The sequence below is a fragment of the Oncorhynchus keta genome, unplaced genomic scaffold, assembly GCF_023373465.1.
Source record: "Oncorhynchus keta strain PuntledgeMale-10-30-2019 unplaced genomic scaffold, Oket_V2 Un_scaffold_2376_pilon_pilon, whole genome shotgun sequence".
NCBI classification, from domain to species: Eukaryota; Metazoa; Chordata; class Actinopteri; order Salmoniformes; family Salmonidae; genus Oncorhynchus; species Oncorhynchus keta.
This window is the reverse complement of record NW_026290876.1, coordinates 405,495-419,028: the sequence shown is the minus strand read 5'-3', so window position 1 is coordinate 419,028 and position 13,534 is coordinate 405,495. Positions and strand designations below refer to the sequence as shown.

The 13,534-nt window shown below is 44.9% G+C and overlaps 1 protein-coding gene and 1 long non-coding RNA gene across 51 annotated transcripts; both read right to left on the bottom strand.

Moving 5' to 3' along the window:
* Positions 1–1,078: 1,078 nt before the first annotated feature.
* LOC118379785 (uncharacterized) lies at positions 1,079–6,790 on the bottom strand. 50 transcript variants are annotated; one of them, XR_008131006.1, is made up of 13 exons: positions 6,154–6,790; positions 5,834–5,944; positions 5,720–5,756; positions 5,572–5,645; positions 5,348–5,421; positions 5,103–5,250; positions 4,880–5,064; positions 4,400–4,806; positions 3,660–4,251; positions 3,512–3,622; positions 3,290–3,474; positions 3,179–3,252; positions 1,079–3,141 (listed from the first exon to the last, which is right to left on the bottom strand). It is a non-coding gene; the product is annotated as an uncharacterized LOC118379785 (long non-coding RNA). The 50 variants fall into 50 exon arrangements; XR_008130998.1 differs by having other exon boundaries at positions 1,079–3,215; positions 3,253–3,363; positions 3,401–3,474; XR_008131002.1 differs by having other exon boundaries at positions 1,079–3,215; positions 3,253–3,326; positions 3,401–3,474.
* An 829-nt stretch (positions 6,791–7,619) lies between these two features.
* tmem267 (transmembrane protein 267) lies at positions 7,620–11,236 on the bottom strand. Its single transcript, XM_035766795.2, has 3 exons — positions 10,915–11,236; positions 8,339–8,782; positions 7,620–8,121 (listed from the first exon to the last, which is right to left on the bottom strand). Exons 2-3 carry the CDS (start codon positions 8,720–8,722, stop codon positions 7,786–7,788), a joined length of 720 nt encoding a protein of 239 aa, XP_035622688.1. The 5' UTR covers positions 8,723–8,782; positions 10,915–11,236; the 3' UTR covers positions 7,620–7,785.
* Between the last annotated feature and the right edge of the window lie 2,298 nt (positions 11,237–13,534).

The window sequence follows — 13,534 nt, the reverse complement described above, 5'->3', positions numbered from 1 at the left end:
CCCTCCTCTCCCTGAAAGAATCCCATAACCCTCCTCTCCCTGAAAGAATCCCATAACCCCCTCTCCCTGAAAGAATCCCATAACCCTCCTCTCCCTGAAAGAATCCCATAACCCTCCTCTCCCTGAAAGAATCCCATAACCCTCCTCTCCCTGAAAGAATCCCATAACCCTCCTCTCCCTGAAAGAATCCCATAACCCTCCTCTCCCTAACAAAGTCCCACAACACTTCTGTCTATGCGAGGTCGTTCCACTCTGCCTCTGGCTGTCTTGGCACCAGTCCCTGTCCTGGACAGAGGACACTGTCCTTCCTGTCTGACCGGGGCAGCTTGTTTCCTGTAAGCAGGCCACTTAGCCTTAAGGAGGGTCAGTGACTGCAGTTAAATAGAGAAGGCCATCTCAGAAGAATCTGTGTGTGTCAGTGGTAGTAATCGGGTTCTGTTACTACTACTACCAGGAAGGACAGTGTCCTCTCTCCATCTCAGAAGAATCTGTGTGTGTCAGTGGTAGTAATCGGGTTCTGTTACTACTAGCCAGGAAGGACAGTGACTGCAGTTAAATCCATCTCAGAAGAATCTGTGTGTGTCAGTGGTAGTAATCGGGTTCTGTTACTACTACTACCAGGAAGGACAGTGTCCTCTCTCCATCTCAGAAGAATCTGTGTGTGTCAGTGGTAGTAATCGGGTTCTGTTACTACTACTACCAGGAAGGACAGTGTCCTCTCTCCATCTCAGAAGAGATAGACTGATACACAGAAGCAGTTACAACATAAAGGTTCAAAACATCTACTTGTAAAAATACCTATTCAACTTTTAAATCAACATCCTGTCACTGGTAGACAGAATTCCTGCCTTTTGTGATGAAAATATTATAATAATCAGATGCATTCATATTGATTGGGCATGTTGTTATGAGGAGGCAGACTCCTGTTGTATCCTGGAAGCTCCTCCGAGGCCTTGCTCCGAGCGGCAGACTGATTCCTACCAACATGTATTATTCCAGTGTATCTCGTGCAACACCCACTCACACCCATAAACCGCTTCAAAGTCCACACGGACACATTACTTAGCATACCGAGTGGTCCAGGGCACAGATTTATTTTGGAAAAAGAACAACTTTGAATCCATCCAGTCTTTACAACACAAGGTACCAATATCAAAATAAGATATACACTATATATATATACAAAAGTATGTGGACACCCCTTTAAATGAGTGGATTTGGCTCCATCAGCCACACCCGTTCATAACTGTATTAAAATAATTCATAATTGAGCACACCGCCATGCAATCTCCATAGACAAACATTGCCAGTAGAGCAGTCATAGGATGCCACCTTTCCAACAAGTCAATTCGTCAAATTTCTGCCCTGCTAGAGCTGCCCTGGTCAACTGTAAGTGTTGTTATTGTGAAGTGGAAAAGTCTAGGAGCAACAACGGCTCAGCTGTGAAGTGGTAGGCCACGCAAGCTCACAGAACGGGATCGCCGAGTGCTGAAGCATCGTCTGTCCTCGGTTGCAACACTCACTACCGAGTTCCAAACTGCCTCTGGAAGCAACGTCATGTTAAGAACGGTTTGTCTGAAGCTTCATGAAATGGGTTTCCATGGCCGAGCAGCCGCACACAAGCCTAAGATCACCATGCACAATGCCACGCGTCGGCTGGAAGTGGTTTAAAGTTCGCCGACTCTGGAGCAGTGGAAACGCTTCACCATCTGGCAGTCCAACGGACGAATCTGGGTTTGGCGGATGCCAGGAGAACGCTACCTGCCCCAACACAGCTGTAAAGTTTGGTGGAGGAGGAATAATGTTCTGGGGCTGTTGTTCATGGTTCAGGCCTCTTAGTTCCAGTGAAGGGAAATCCTAACGCTACAGCATAACAATGACATTCTAGATGATTCTGTGCTTCCAACTTTGTGGCAACAGTTTGGGGAAGACCATTTCCTGTTCCAGGTTGACAATGACCCTGTGCACAAAGAGAAGTTCATACAGAAATGGTTTGTTGATATCAGTGTGGAGGAACTTGACTGGCCTGCACAGAGCCCTGACCTCAACCCCATCAAACACCTTTCAGATGAATTGGAACGCCGACTCCGAGCCAGGCCTAATCGCCCAGCATCAGTGTCCAACCTCACTAATGTTCTTGTGGCTGAATGGAAGCAAGTCCCCACATCAATGTTCCAACAGGTAGTGGGAAAAATTCCCAGAAGAGGCTGTTATAGCAGCAAAGAGGGGACCAACTCCATATTAATGCCCATGATTTTGGAACGAGATGTTGGACGAGCAGGTGTCCACATACTGTTGGTCAGTGTAGTGTACTTAACATTTAAAATTCTAATTCAATAAATAATATTCAAATGGTGAAATAAATACATGTGAATGATGAAACATTTCATTCAGTACACACTGTGAATAAAGACAGCAACAATCATTATCTTGATGCATAATGATAATGGACATGACATATGGTTAAACATAATAAGTTATTATTATATTATAAGTTGACTCATTGATGCCCTCTGCAGGCCAGGTGGTCAAACTGCAGCACACAGCCACAGTATATTCATAGTGCACAATTTAGCGAAACATTTTGCAAAGCAACAAGTTTTGCAACAAAAAAAAAAGTGTTTATTTTTAGACAAGTTCAGGTTAAATCCCAGGCCTGTTTTAAATCTATCTTACTCCGTTCAGTACCTAGTGAATATACACACAGCTGTTCACCCTCTCATCAGAACACCGACTAATACAACTCAAATACTATGATCACAAAGTAGGAACATATTAAAGGAATGTTTAAACAGCGTTTCTCCAAATGTCATCTTCCCTCGAGTATATAGATAAAAACATATCTTAACACAGAAAGCCTCGGTCTTTCCTAAAAACACATGTTAAAACATGACATCACCTAATGAGTACTACATCATCACTTAACATCAGGCAGCAACTGGAGGCTCCACCAATAAGAAACACTTATAATGTACTGATCTGTTCCCGAGGACCTTCAGCTTCATAATGTACTGCTCTGTTCCCTGGGACCTTCAGCTTCATAATGTACTGCTCTGTTCCCGAGGACCTTCAGCTTCATAATGTACTGCTCTGTTCCCGAGGACCTTCAGCTTCATAATGTACTGCTCTGTTCCCGAGGACCTTCAGCTTCATAATGTACTGCTCTGTTCCCTAGGACCTTCAGCTTCATAATGTACTGCTCTGTTCCCGAGGACCTTCAGCTTCATAATGTACTGCTCTGTTCCCTGGGACCTTCAGCTTCATAATGTACTGCTCTGTTCCCGAGGACCTTCAGCTTCATAATGTACTGCTCTGTTCCCTGGGACCTTCAGCTTCATAATGTACTGCTCTGTTCCCTGGGACCTTCAGCTTCATAATGTACTGCTCTGTTCCCTGGGACCTTCAGCTTCATAATGTACTGCTCTGTTCCCGAGGACCTTCAGCTTCATAATGTACTGCTCTGTTCCCTGGGACCTTCAGCTTCATAATGTACTGCTCTGTTCCCTAGGACCTTCAGCTTCATAATGTACTGCTCTGTTCCCTGGGACCTTCAGCTTCATAATGTACTGCTCTGTTCCCTGGGACCTTCAGCTTCATAATGTACTGCTCTGTTCCCTAGGACCTTCAGCTTCATAATGTACTGCTCTGTTCCCTAGGACCTTCAGCTTCATAATGTACTGCTCTGTTCCCTGGGACCTTCAGCTTCATAATGTACTGCTCTGTTCCCTGGGACCTTCAGCTTCATAATGTACTGCTCTGTTCCCTGGGACCTTCAGCTTCATAATGTACTGCTCTGTTCCCGAGGACCTTCAGCTTCATAATGTACTGCTCTGTTCCCGAGGACCTTCAGCTTCATAATGTACTGCTCTGTTCCCTAGGACCTTCAGCTTCATAATGTACTGCTCTGTTCCCGAGGACCTTCAGCTTCATAATGTACTGCTCTGTTCCTGAGGACCTTCAGCTTCATAATGTACTGCTCTGTTCCCAAGGACCTTCAGCTTCATAGTGTACTGCTCTGTTCCCTGGGACCTTCAGCTTCATAATGTACTGCTCTGTTCCCTGGGACCTTCAGCTTCATAATGTACTGCTCTGTTCCCTAGGACCTTCAGCTTCATAATGTACTGCTCTGTTCCCTAGGACCTTCAGCTTCATAATGTACTGCTCTGTTCCCTAGGACCTTCAGCTTCATAATGTACTGCTCTGTTCCCTAGGACCTTCAGCTTCATAATGTACTGCTCTGTTCCCTAGGACCTTCAGCTTCATAATGTACTGCTCTGTTCCTAGGACCTTCAGCTTCATAATGTACTGCTCTGTTCCCATAGGACCTTCAGCTTCATAATGTACTGCTATGTTCCCTGGGACCTTCAGCTTCATAATGTACTGATCTGTTCTGTGGGACCTTCAGCTTCATAATGTACTGCTCTGTTCCCTAGGACCTTCAGCTTCATAATGTACTGCTCTGTTCCCTAGGACCTTCAGCTTCATAATGTACTGCTCTGTTCCCTAGGACCTTCAGCTTCATAATGTACTGGTCTGTTCCCTAGGACCTTCAGCTTCATAATGTACTGCTCTGTTCCCTAGGACCTTCAGCTTCATAATGTACTGGTCTGTTCCCTAGGACCTTCAGCTTCATAATGTACTGGTCTGTTCCCTAGGACCTTCAGCTTCATAATGTACTGCTCTGTTCCCTGGGACCTTCAGCTTCATAATGTACTGCTCTGTTCCCTGGGACCTTCAGCTTCATAATGTACTGCTCTGCTCCCTAGGACCTTCAGCTTCATAATGTACTGCTCTGTTCCCTAGGACCTTCAGCTTCATAATGTACTGCTATGTTCCCTAGGACCTTCAGCTTCATAATGTACTGATCTGTTCTGTGGACCTTCAGCTTCATAATGTACTGCTCTGTTCCCTGGGACCTTCAGCTTCATAATGTACTGCTCTGTTCCCTAGGACCTTCAGCTTCATAATGTACTGCTCTGTTCCCTAGGACCTTCAGCTTCATAATGTACTGCTCTGCTCCCTAGGACCTTCAGCTTCATAATGTACTGCTCTGTTCCCTAGGACCTTCAGCTTCATAATGTACTGCTCTGTTCCCTAGTGACCTTCAGCTTCATAATGTACTGCTCAGTTCCCTAGGACCTTCAGCTTCATAATGTACTGCTCTGTTCCCTAGGACCTTCAGCTTCATAATGTACTGCTATGTTCCCTAGGACCTTCAGCTTCATAATGTACTGATCTGTTCTGTGGGACCTTCAGCTTCATAGTGTACTGCTCTGTTCCCTAGGAGGTTTAGTGGGGAGGTGGTGGAACCTTCAGCTTCATAATGTACTAGTCTGTTCCCTAGGACCTTCAGCTTCATAATGTACTGCTCTGTTCCCTAGGACCTTCAGCTTCATAATGTACTGGTCTGTTCCCTAGGACCTTCAGCTTCATAATGTACTGGTCTGTTCCCTAGGGCACCTTCAGCTTCATAATGTACTGCTCTGTTGCGTGGGACCTTCAGCTTCATAATGTACTGCTCTGTTCCCTAGGACCTTCAGCTTCATAATGTACTGCTCTGTTGCCTCGAACCTTCAGCTTCATAATGTACTGCTCTGTTCCCTGGGACCTTCAGCTTCATAATGTACTGCTCTGTTGCCTCGAACCTTCAGCTTCATAATGTACTGCTCTGCTCCCTGGGACCTTCAGCTTCATAATGTACTGCTCTGTTTCCTCGAACCTTCAGCTTCATAATGTACTGCTCTGTTCCCTGGGACCTTCAGCTTCATAATGTACTGCTCTGTTCCCTAGACCTTCAGCTTCATAATTTCCCTACTGGTCTGTTCCCTAGGACCTTCAGCTTCATAATGTACTGCTCTGTTCCCTAGGACCTTCAGCTTCATAATGTACTGCTCTGCTCCCTAGGACCTTCAGCTTCATAATGTACTGCTCTGCTCCCTAGGACCTTCAGCTTCATAATGTACTGCTCTGCTCCTACTAGGACCTTCAGCTTCATAATGTACTGCTCTGCTTCATAATGTACTGCTCTGTTGCCTCGAACCTTCAGCTTCATAATGTACTGCTCTGTTCCCTGGGACCTTCAGCTTCATAATGTACTGCTCTGCTCCCCCTAGGACCTTCAGCTTCATAATGTACTGCTCTGCTCTCTAGGACCTTCAGCTTCATAATGTACTGCTCTGTTCCCTAGGACCTTCAGCTTCACAATGTACTGCTCTGTTCCCTGGGACCTTCAGCTTCATAATGTACTGCTCTGTTCCCTGGGACCTTCAGCTTCATAATGTACTGCTCTGTTCCCTGGGACCTTCAGCTTCATAATGTACTGCTCTGTTCCCTGGGACCTTCAGCTTCATAATGTACTGCTCTGTTCCCTAGGACCTTCAGCTTCATAATGTACTGCTCTGCTCCCTAGGACCTTCCAGTCCATTCCATCCAAGTGGACACTTCAGAAGAAGAGTAGAGAATTATAATGTCGCCTTTCCCTTTGACCCCATCAGTAAAATACCCTCGTACAACCATCCCTCCTTACATTCTGCTTAGCTACACTGACAGCACAGCAGTAATCAGTCTGGTAATTACAAGGCTATAAAATACCTCACAGCTCAACACCAAGCACTTCCACACACTACTGCACTGACAGTCACACAGGACACAGCCTGAGAGTGACGGACTGGAGGGAGGGAGGGAGGCAGTTTAGTGGGGAGGTGGTGGAGGGAGGTGGAGGAGGCAGTTTAGTGGGAAGGTGGTGGAGGGAGGGAGGGAGGAGGCAGTTTAGTGGGGAGGTGGTGGAGGGAGGAGGCTGTTTAGTGGGGAGGTGGTGGAGGCAGTTTAGTGGGGAGGTGGTGGAGGGAGGGAGGGGGCAGTTTAGTGGGGAGGTGGTGGAGGGAGGTGGAGGAGGCAGTTTAGTGGGAAGGTGGTGGAGGGAGGGAGGGAGGAGGCAGTTTAGTGGGGAGGTGGAGGAGGAAGAAGACGTGATCACTCCCGTGGTGTGAAGAAAATAGACGAGTCAGGAGGCTGAGGCATTGTGGGGTTTACCGGTGTACCAAATGGCACCTTATTCCCTTCATAGTGCACTTCTATTGACCAGAGCCCTATTCCCTATATAGGGCACTACTTTAGACCAGAGCCCTATTCCCTATATAGTGCACTACTATAGACCAGAGCCCTATTCCCTATATAGTGCACTACATTAGACCAGAGCCCTATGGAACCCTATTCCCTATATAGTGCACTACTTTAGACCAGAGCCCTATTCCCTATATAGTGCACTACTTTAGACCAGAGCCCTATTCCCTATATAGTGCACTACTTTAGACCAGAGCCCTATATAGTGCACTACTTTAGACCAGATCCCTATAGAACCCTATTCCCTATATAGTGCACTACTTTAGACCAGAGCCCTATTCCCTATATAGTGCACTACTTTAGACCAGATCCCTATAGAACCCTAGTTCATCATATAGTGATGGAACTTTAGACCAGATCCATAGAACCCTATTCCCTATATATAGTGATGGAACACTACTATTGACCAGAGACCTATTCACTATATGGGGAATAGGGCTCTGGTCTGTAGTAGTGCACTATGAGGGAATAGGGTTCTGGTCAATAATAACTAGTGCATTATATAGGGAATAGGGTTCTGGTCAATAGTAGTGCACTATATAGGGAATAGGGTTCTGGTCAATAGTAGTGCACTATATAGGGAATAGGGTTCTGGTCAATAGTAGTACACTATATAGGGAATAGGGTGCTATTAGGGAGGCGTAGTGTTGGCCCTTCCTTCCATCAGATGTCAATGGCGATGCCGTGCTTGGTGGAGATCACGTCTCGAGTTCCTGTCAGGTACATGAGCACAGAGCACAGGTGTGGCAGGGTGGCTGTGATGCTCACATACAGCCAATAGGAGATGGGGGCCGTGTTGCCGAACGGACACACCCACAGGCCATGGCGGACCCCGTCTCGGATGTGGTGTGAGGCCAGGGAGATAAACAGCAGCCAGGGTAGAGAGCACCACGAGTCCTTTAGCCTGCCCAGCCACAGCACCAGCCTCAGAGAGAAGCAGAGGACCGGGATTAGAGAGGAGCAGTGGAGGGGGGGGCGGTGGGGCAGGCTGGTGGCTGCCTGGAGGAGGAAACAGGCAGAAAACATAGGTTATTGTTTATGTTTCTTCATGAACACTGTGGGCCAGATTCCCAGACACAGATTAGGCCTAGTACTGAACTAAGGTTGTTCCAATGGAGATCTTCATTGAGTTTATTAGTCCTAATCTTTTGTCTGTGAAAATGTAGCACACTAATCTGAAAACCAAAAGGGAGAACGTTACAGAAATCTTTCTTACTTTGAGCGACAGAGAGCCAGCCATATAGAAGTGATCCAGGTCTATAACAGAGGCCAGTATCCCTGCTAAGATAACTTCATAGAAGTCACTCTTCTTCTTGAGGCCAATGACGATAGCCCAGGACCAGAGGCCTATCAGACAATGGACGGTGTTGTCCAGCACTGCCCGCAGCCACAGGTGCTGTTGGAGTAGGGTCAGCTGCATGACGTGGTCAGCCAGCACACAGAAGGCCCCCAGCGCAGTGCTGGCCAGTAGGGAGGCAGAGGAGAAGGTCTGGAGCAATGCCTGGGCTTTCTCAGTCTCCACGGCCAGGCTCAGGGGCATGGAGCCGCCCGTACCCCCAGCAGAGGAGGATGAGTCCAGCTTGGAGTGATACCCTCGCATGGCGCTTCTGGAGGGAGGAGGTCCACTTCCATAAGAGGTCAGCAACACCTAGATGGCAAACTAGAAGACAGTATACTGTAAACATAAATGACACATGATGGAACTAGCTCTAGTCCAGGGTAATATCATTAATAATGCATGATGGAACTAGCTCATCATTGATAAGGCATGATGGAACTAGCTCTAGTCCAGGGTAATATCATTGATAAGGCATGATGGAACTAGCTCTAGTCCAGGGTAATATCATTGATAAGGCATGATGGAACTAGCTCTAGTCCAGGGTAACATCATTGATAAGGCATGATGGAACTAGCTCTAGTCCAGGGTAACATCATTGATAAGGCATGATGGAACTAGCTCTGGTCCAGGGTAACATCATTGATAAGGCATGATGGAACTAGCTCTAGTCCAGGGTAACATCATTGATAAGGCATGATGGAACTAGCTCTAGTCCAGGGTAACATCATTGATAAGGCATGATGGAACTAGCTCTAGTCCAGGGTAACATCATTGATAAGGCATGATGGAACTAGCTCTAGTCCAGGGTAACATCATTGATAAGGCATGATGGAACTAGCTCTAGTCCAGGGTAACATCATTGATAAGGCATGATGGAACTAGCTCTAGTCCAGGGTAACATCATTGATAAGGCATGATGGAACTAGCTCTGGTCCAGGGTAACATCATTGATAAGGCATGATGGAACTAGCTCTAGTCCAGGGTAACATCATTGATAAGGCATGATGGAACTAGCTCTAGTCCAGGGTAATATCATTGATAAGGCATGATGGAACTAGCTCTAGTCCAGGGTAATATCATTGATAAGGCATGATGGAACTAGCTCTGGTCCAGGGTAACATCATTGATAAGGCATGATGGAACTAGCTCTGGTCCAGGGTGTTTATGTGACGCTAGCTGATGCTGTGCCTTGAAGGCGGCTCAACATCAGAAACCTGCTAGTAATTGTCCTGGACCAGAGCTAGAATCGAACCTCCACTGATCTAGACTTTAGCATAAAGTCACGTGGTGTTTTTACTCTCTCTCTCCCCTTTTGATAACTGCTCCTTTAAGAAGTCACTGTGAATCATGATCTCTAAATAAATGTCTATCTTTCTGGAACTGAGGATATATGTAGGTCAGGCCAGGCTCACAGTAACCTGGGTTCAATTCATCAGTGCACACCGTAGCGAAACGTTTAGAAACAGAAAAAAAACCTAACATTTACATTTATTTCAGTCCCTCTGTTTCAGTCTTCTTCCATTTGGTGCCTTGTGAATATGACCCTGAATTAGCCTGACTATATACTAGAATAGGTTATACAATGTGCATAAATAATTTCTTCAATTCATCTACCATTGTACATCCAAAAGAAAAGTCACTGGCATCAATAAAAGGCTTGATCTTTCCACAGGGCTGCAGACAGGCCTGAATGATGAGCGAGTTCCCAGGGAAAGGCTCCTTATTTGACTCCTTGTGTAACAAGATGTTTGATGGAAGAATAAAGATAACTGCCGGTGGGAATTTCTTCTTGCTTTTGTGATGTTTTGAGGTAAACACATCTGTTTGATGTACAAAAATGCAAGCATAGGCAGAATTCAACTCATGCATCTGGTTAAAGCTGGCGAACCAGCCGTGAAAATAGTTGCTTGTCTGTTTAGATGGGCAGAAGACTGGGGACTAAGACATCTCTGCATTGCTGTTTGGGGTTTTTAGGCTGGGTTTCTGTACAGCACGTAACATCGGCTGATGTAAAAATGGCTTTATAAAACACATTTGATTGATTGATTTGTGACTAAGAAATAACTACGTTAGGTTAAAAAAAAAATACTTCATTGTGTTAAAAAAAAAAATATATCAAAAAGTTGATATCACGACGTCAACCAGCTGGATAACAAACTAACTATTGGATCAGTTTAGACTGTGCGACATCACGTGAAAAACAAAAAAAAACGTTTTTTTAGATTGAATCATCTTGAAATACAAAAGTAGATTAATTTAGCTAGCTAGGTCATTTATTAGCTATGTAATGCTAGCTAATAACAGCTAGCTAAGGAATCCGGCACCTATCTGCGAAACCTTATAGACTACAGACAGGTGTTCGAGTACCGAGATTTAGCAAATGTGATAAGGCCAAAGTTATTCAAATGAAATAACGCCGTTGATCAAAACGATAACAATACTTTGTCACTTACCCCATTGTAGCTAAATTCGTTTATCAACTGTGAGCTAGCGACGGTCTGTCCGCACAGTTTCTACCTTCCTTAACCCAGAGGCGCAGCAATACGGGACTTCCGGGTACGACTGAGAAACAGATCAAACGGACCAGGTCGGCGTTTGGGGTTTCAGAAGTCAATGACAGAATTTAAAACTTCTTCCGTAGTTGTTCATTTTGTCGAAATCTAAAAACACAACCTGGATTCGAGTTAATGTATGAAGTAGTTGAACATGTTATTACCCCGAACGTCGTGAAGGTGACAAACTATTATGTTTACATTTATGTCAAAAGTAACTTTATATCTAGGGACTGACGTTTATTTTTGAAGGACTGCACATGCGTAGTTCTGCACGATAAGACCCGATGACGTATTTCTACCCGGGAGTTTAGCGAGCGAACGTCGCCATGACACGTGATCGGGGATTTCTATTGAAGAAGCAGTTTCAGCCTATCTTCATACAGTACTGTCTTTGGTCTGTTTGTGTCTGTCTGTGTATTGTAGAGAGAAAAAACACTCTCCAGTTCCGCTTCCCTTAGAAGACATAATTGGTGGAAAGAGCTGTCAGTAATTTATTACGGAAGAATGAATGTCCAATCATGGATGAGATTGGTCCAACCATAATAATTAGTGTATCCTTTGTTTGGCACACTGTAAACATGTTCTTAAAAGAACATTTCTAATCAAATTAAATCTAAATGTATTGGTCAAATACACATATTTGCGGGTGTGGCAAAATGCTTGTGTTCCTAGCTCCAACAGTGCAGTAATATCTAACAATACAGAACAATACACAAAAATCTAAAAAGTAAAATAATGGAATTAAGAAATATATAAATATTAGAACGAGCAGTGTAAGAGTCCGGATTATATATACACGGAACAAAAATATAAATGTAAAATGCTGGTCCCATGTTTAATTTTTCCTTCTTCATAACATTGTAAAAATCTGAACCTTTTTCTTCAAAAATGATGCAGAAAAGCTCATCCGTGCCTATTAGACTACTGCAAAGCTCTACTTTCCAGGCAACCGGATAAAGCACGAAATAAACTTCAGTTAAGTGCTAAAAAACGTCTGCTAGAATCTTGACTGGAACCAAAAGATGTGATCATATTATTCCTCCAGTGTTAGCCTCTCTACACTGGCTTCCTGTTAACGCCAGTGGCGATATTAGCATGTGAAAAACAAACAAGTGGGATGCATACCATCAGCCACGACACAACACTAAACAATACATCTATCCTGCCCCGTCACAGAAATCTGCTCCTTTTATTCTCTGTCCCCAACACAGTAGACGACCAGTTCTGTTAGCCTTTAGCCGTCCCCTCATCCTACTCCTCCTCTGTTCCTCGGGTGATGTGGAGGTTATCCCAGGCCCTGCGTGTCCCCAGACGCTCTCATTTGGGAACTTCTGTAACTGTAAAAGCTTTGGTTTCATGCATGTTAACATCAGCAGCCTCCTCCCTAAATGTGTTTTACTCACTGCTTTAGCACACTCCGCCAACCCTGATGTCTTAGCCGTGTCTGAATCCTGGTTTAGGAAAACCACCAAAAACCCTGACATTTCCATCCCTAACTCTGACATGGAGAGGAGAGCCAAATGGAGAGGAGTTGCAATCTACTGCAGAGATAGCCTGCAACTTTCCAGGTCTATGCCCAAACAGTTCAAGCTTCTAATTTTAAAAATTAATCTCTCCAGTAATACGTCTCTCACTGTTGTCGCCTGTTATAGACCCCCCCCAGCTCCCTGGACACCATATGTGAATTGATTTCCCCCATCTATTTTCAGAGTTTGTTCTGTTAGGTGACCTAAACTGGGATATGCTTAACACCCCGGCAGTCCTACAATCTAAACTATGCCCTCAATCTCACACAAATTATCAAGGAACCCACCAGGTACAACCCTAAATCCGTAAACATGGGCACCCTCATAGATATTATCCTGACCTCATCACTGTCAAACGCTCCCTAAAACACTTCTGCGAGCAGGCCTTTCTACCTGGCCCGGGTTTCCTGGAAGGATATTGACCTCATCCCGTCAGTCGAGGATGCCTGGTCGTTTTTTTAAAGTAATTTTCTCAAGAGATATAGTACTAAAACACTTGAGTGTCTCTCTTGATCCTAGGTCCTGGCAGAGTTGTGCAGACTCAGGACAACTGAGCTTTGAAGGAATATGCAGATTTAAAGAGGAGTCCGTAATTTGCTTTCTAATAATCATGATCTTTTCCTCAAAGAAGTTCATGAATTTATTACTGCTGAAGTGAAAGCCATCCTCTCTTGGGGAATGCTGCTTTTTAGTTAGCTTTGCGACAGTACCAAAAATACATTTCGGATTGTTCTTATTTTCCTCAATTAAGTTGGAAAAATAGGATGATCGAGCAGCAGTAAGGGCTCTTCGGTACTGCACGGTACCGTCTTTCCAAGCTAGTCGGAAGACTTCCAGTTTGGTGTTGCGCCATTTCCGTTCCAATTTTCTGGAAGCTTGCTTCAGAGCTCGGGTATTTTCAGTATACCAGGGAGCTAGTTTCTTATGAGAAATCTTTTTAGTTTTTAGGGGTGCAACTGCATCTAGGGTATTGCGCAAGGTTAAACTGAGTT

Coding starts and splice junctions, on each gene's coding strand:
- tmem267 (XM_035766795.2), bottom strand. CDS start 8,722: ATGCGAGGGTATCACTCCAAGCTGGACTCATCCTCCTCTGCTGGGGGT. Junction 8,122..8,338: donor CTGGCTCTCTGTCGCTCAAA/GTAAGAAAGATT, acceptor TTCCTCCTCCAG/GCAGCCACCAGCCTGCCCCA.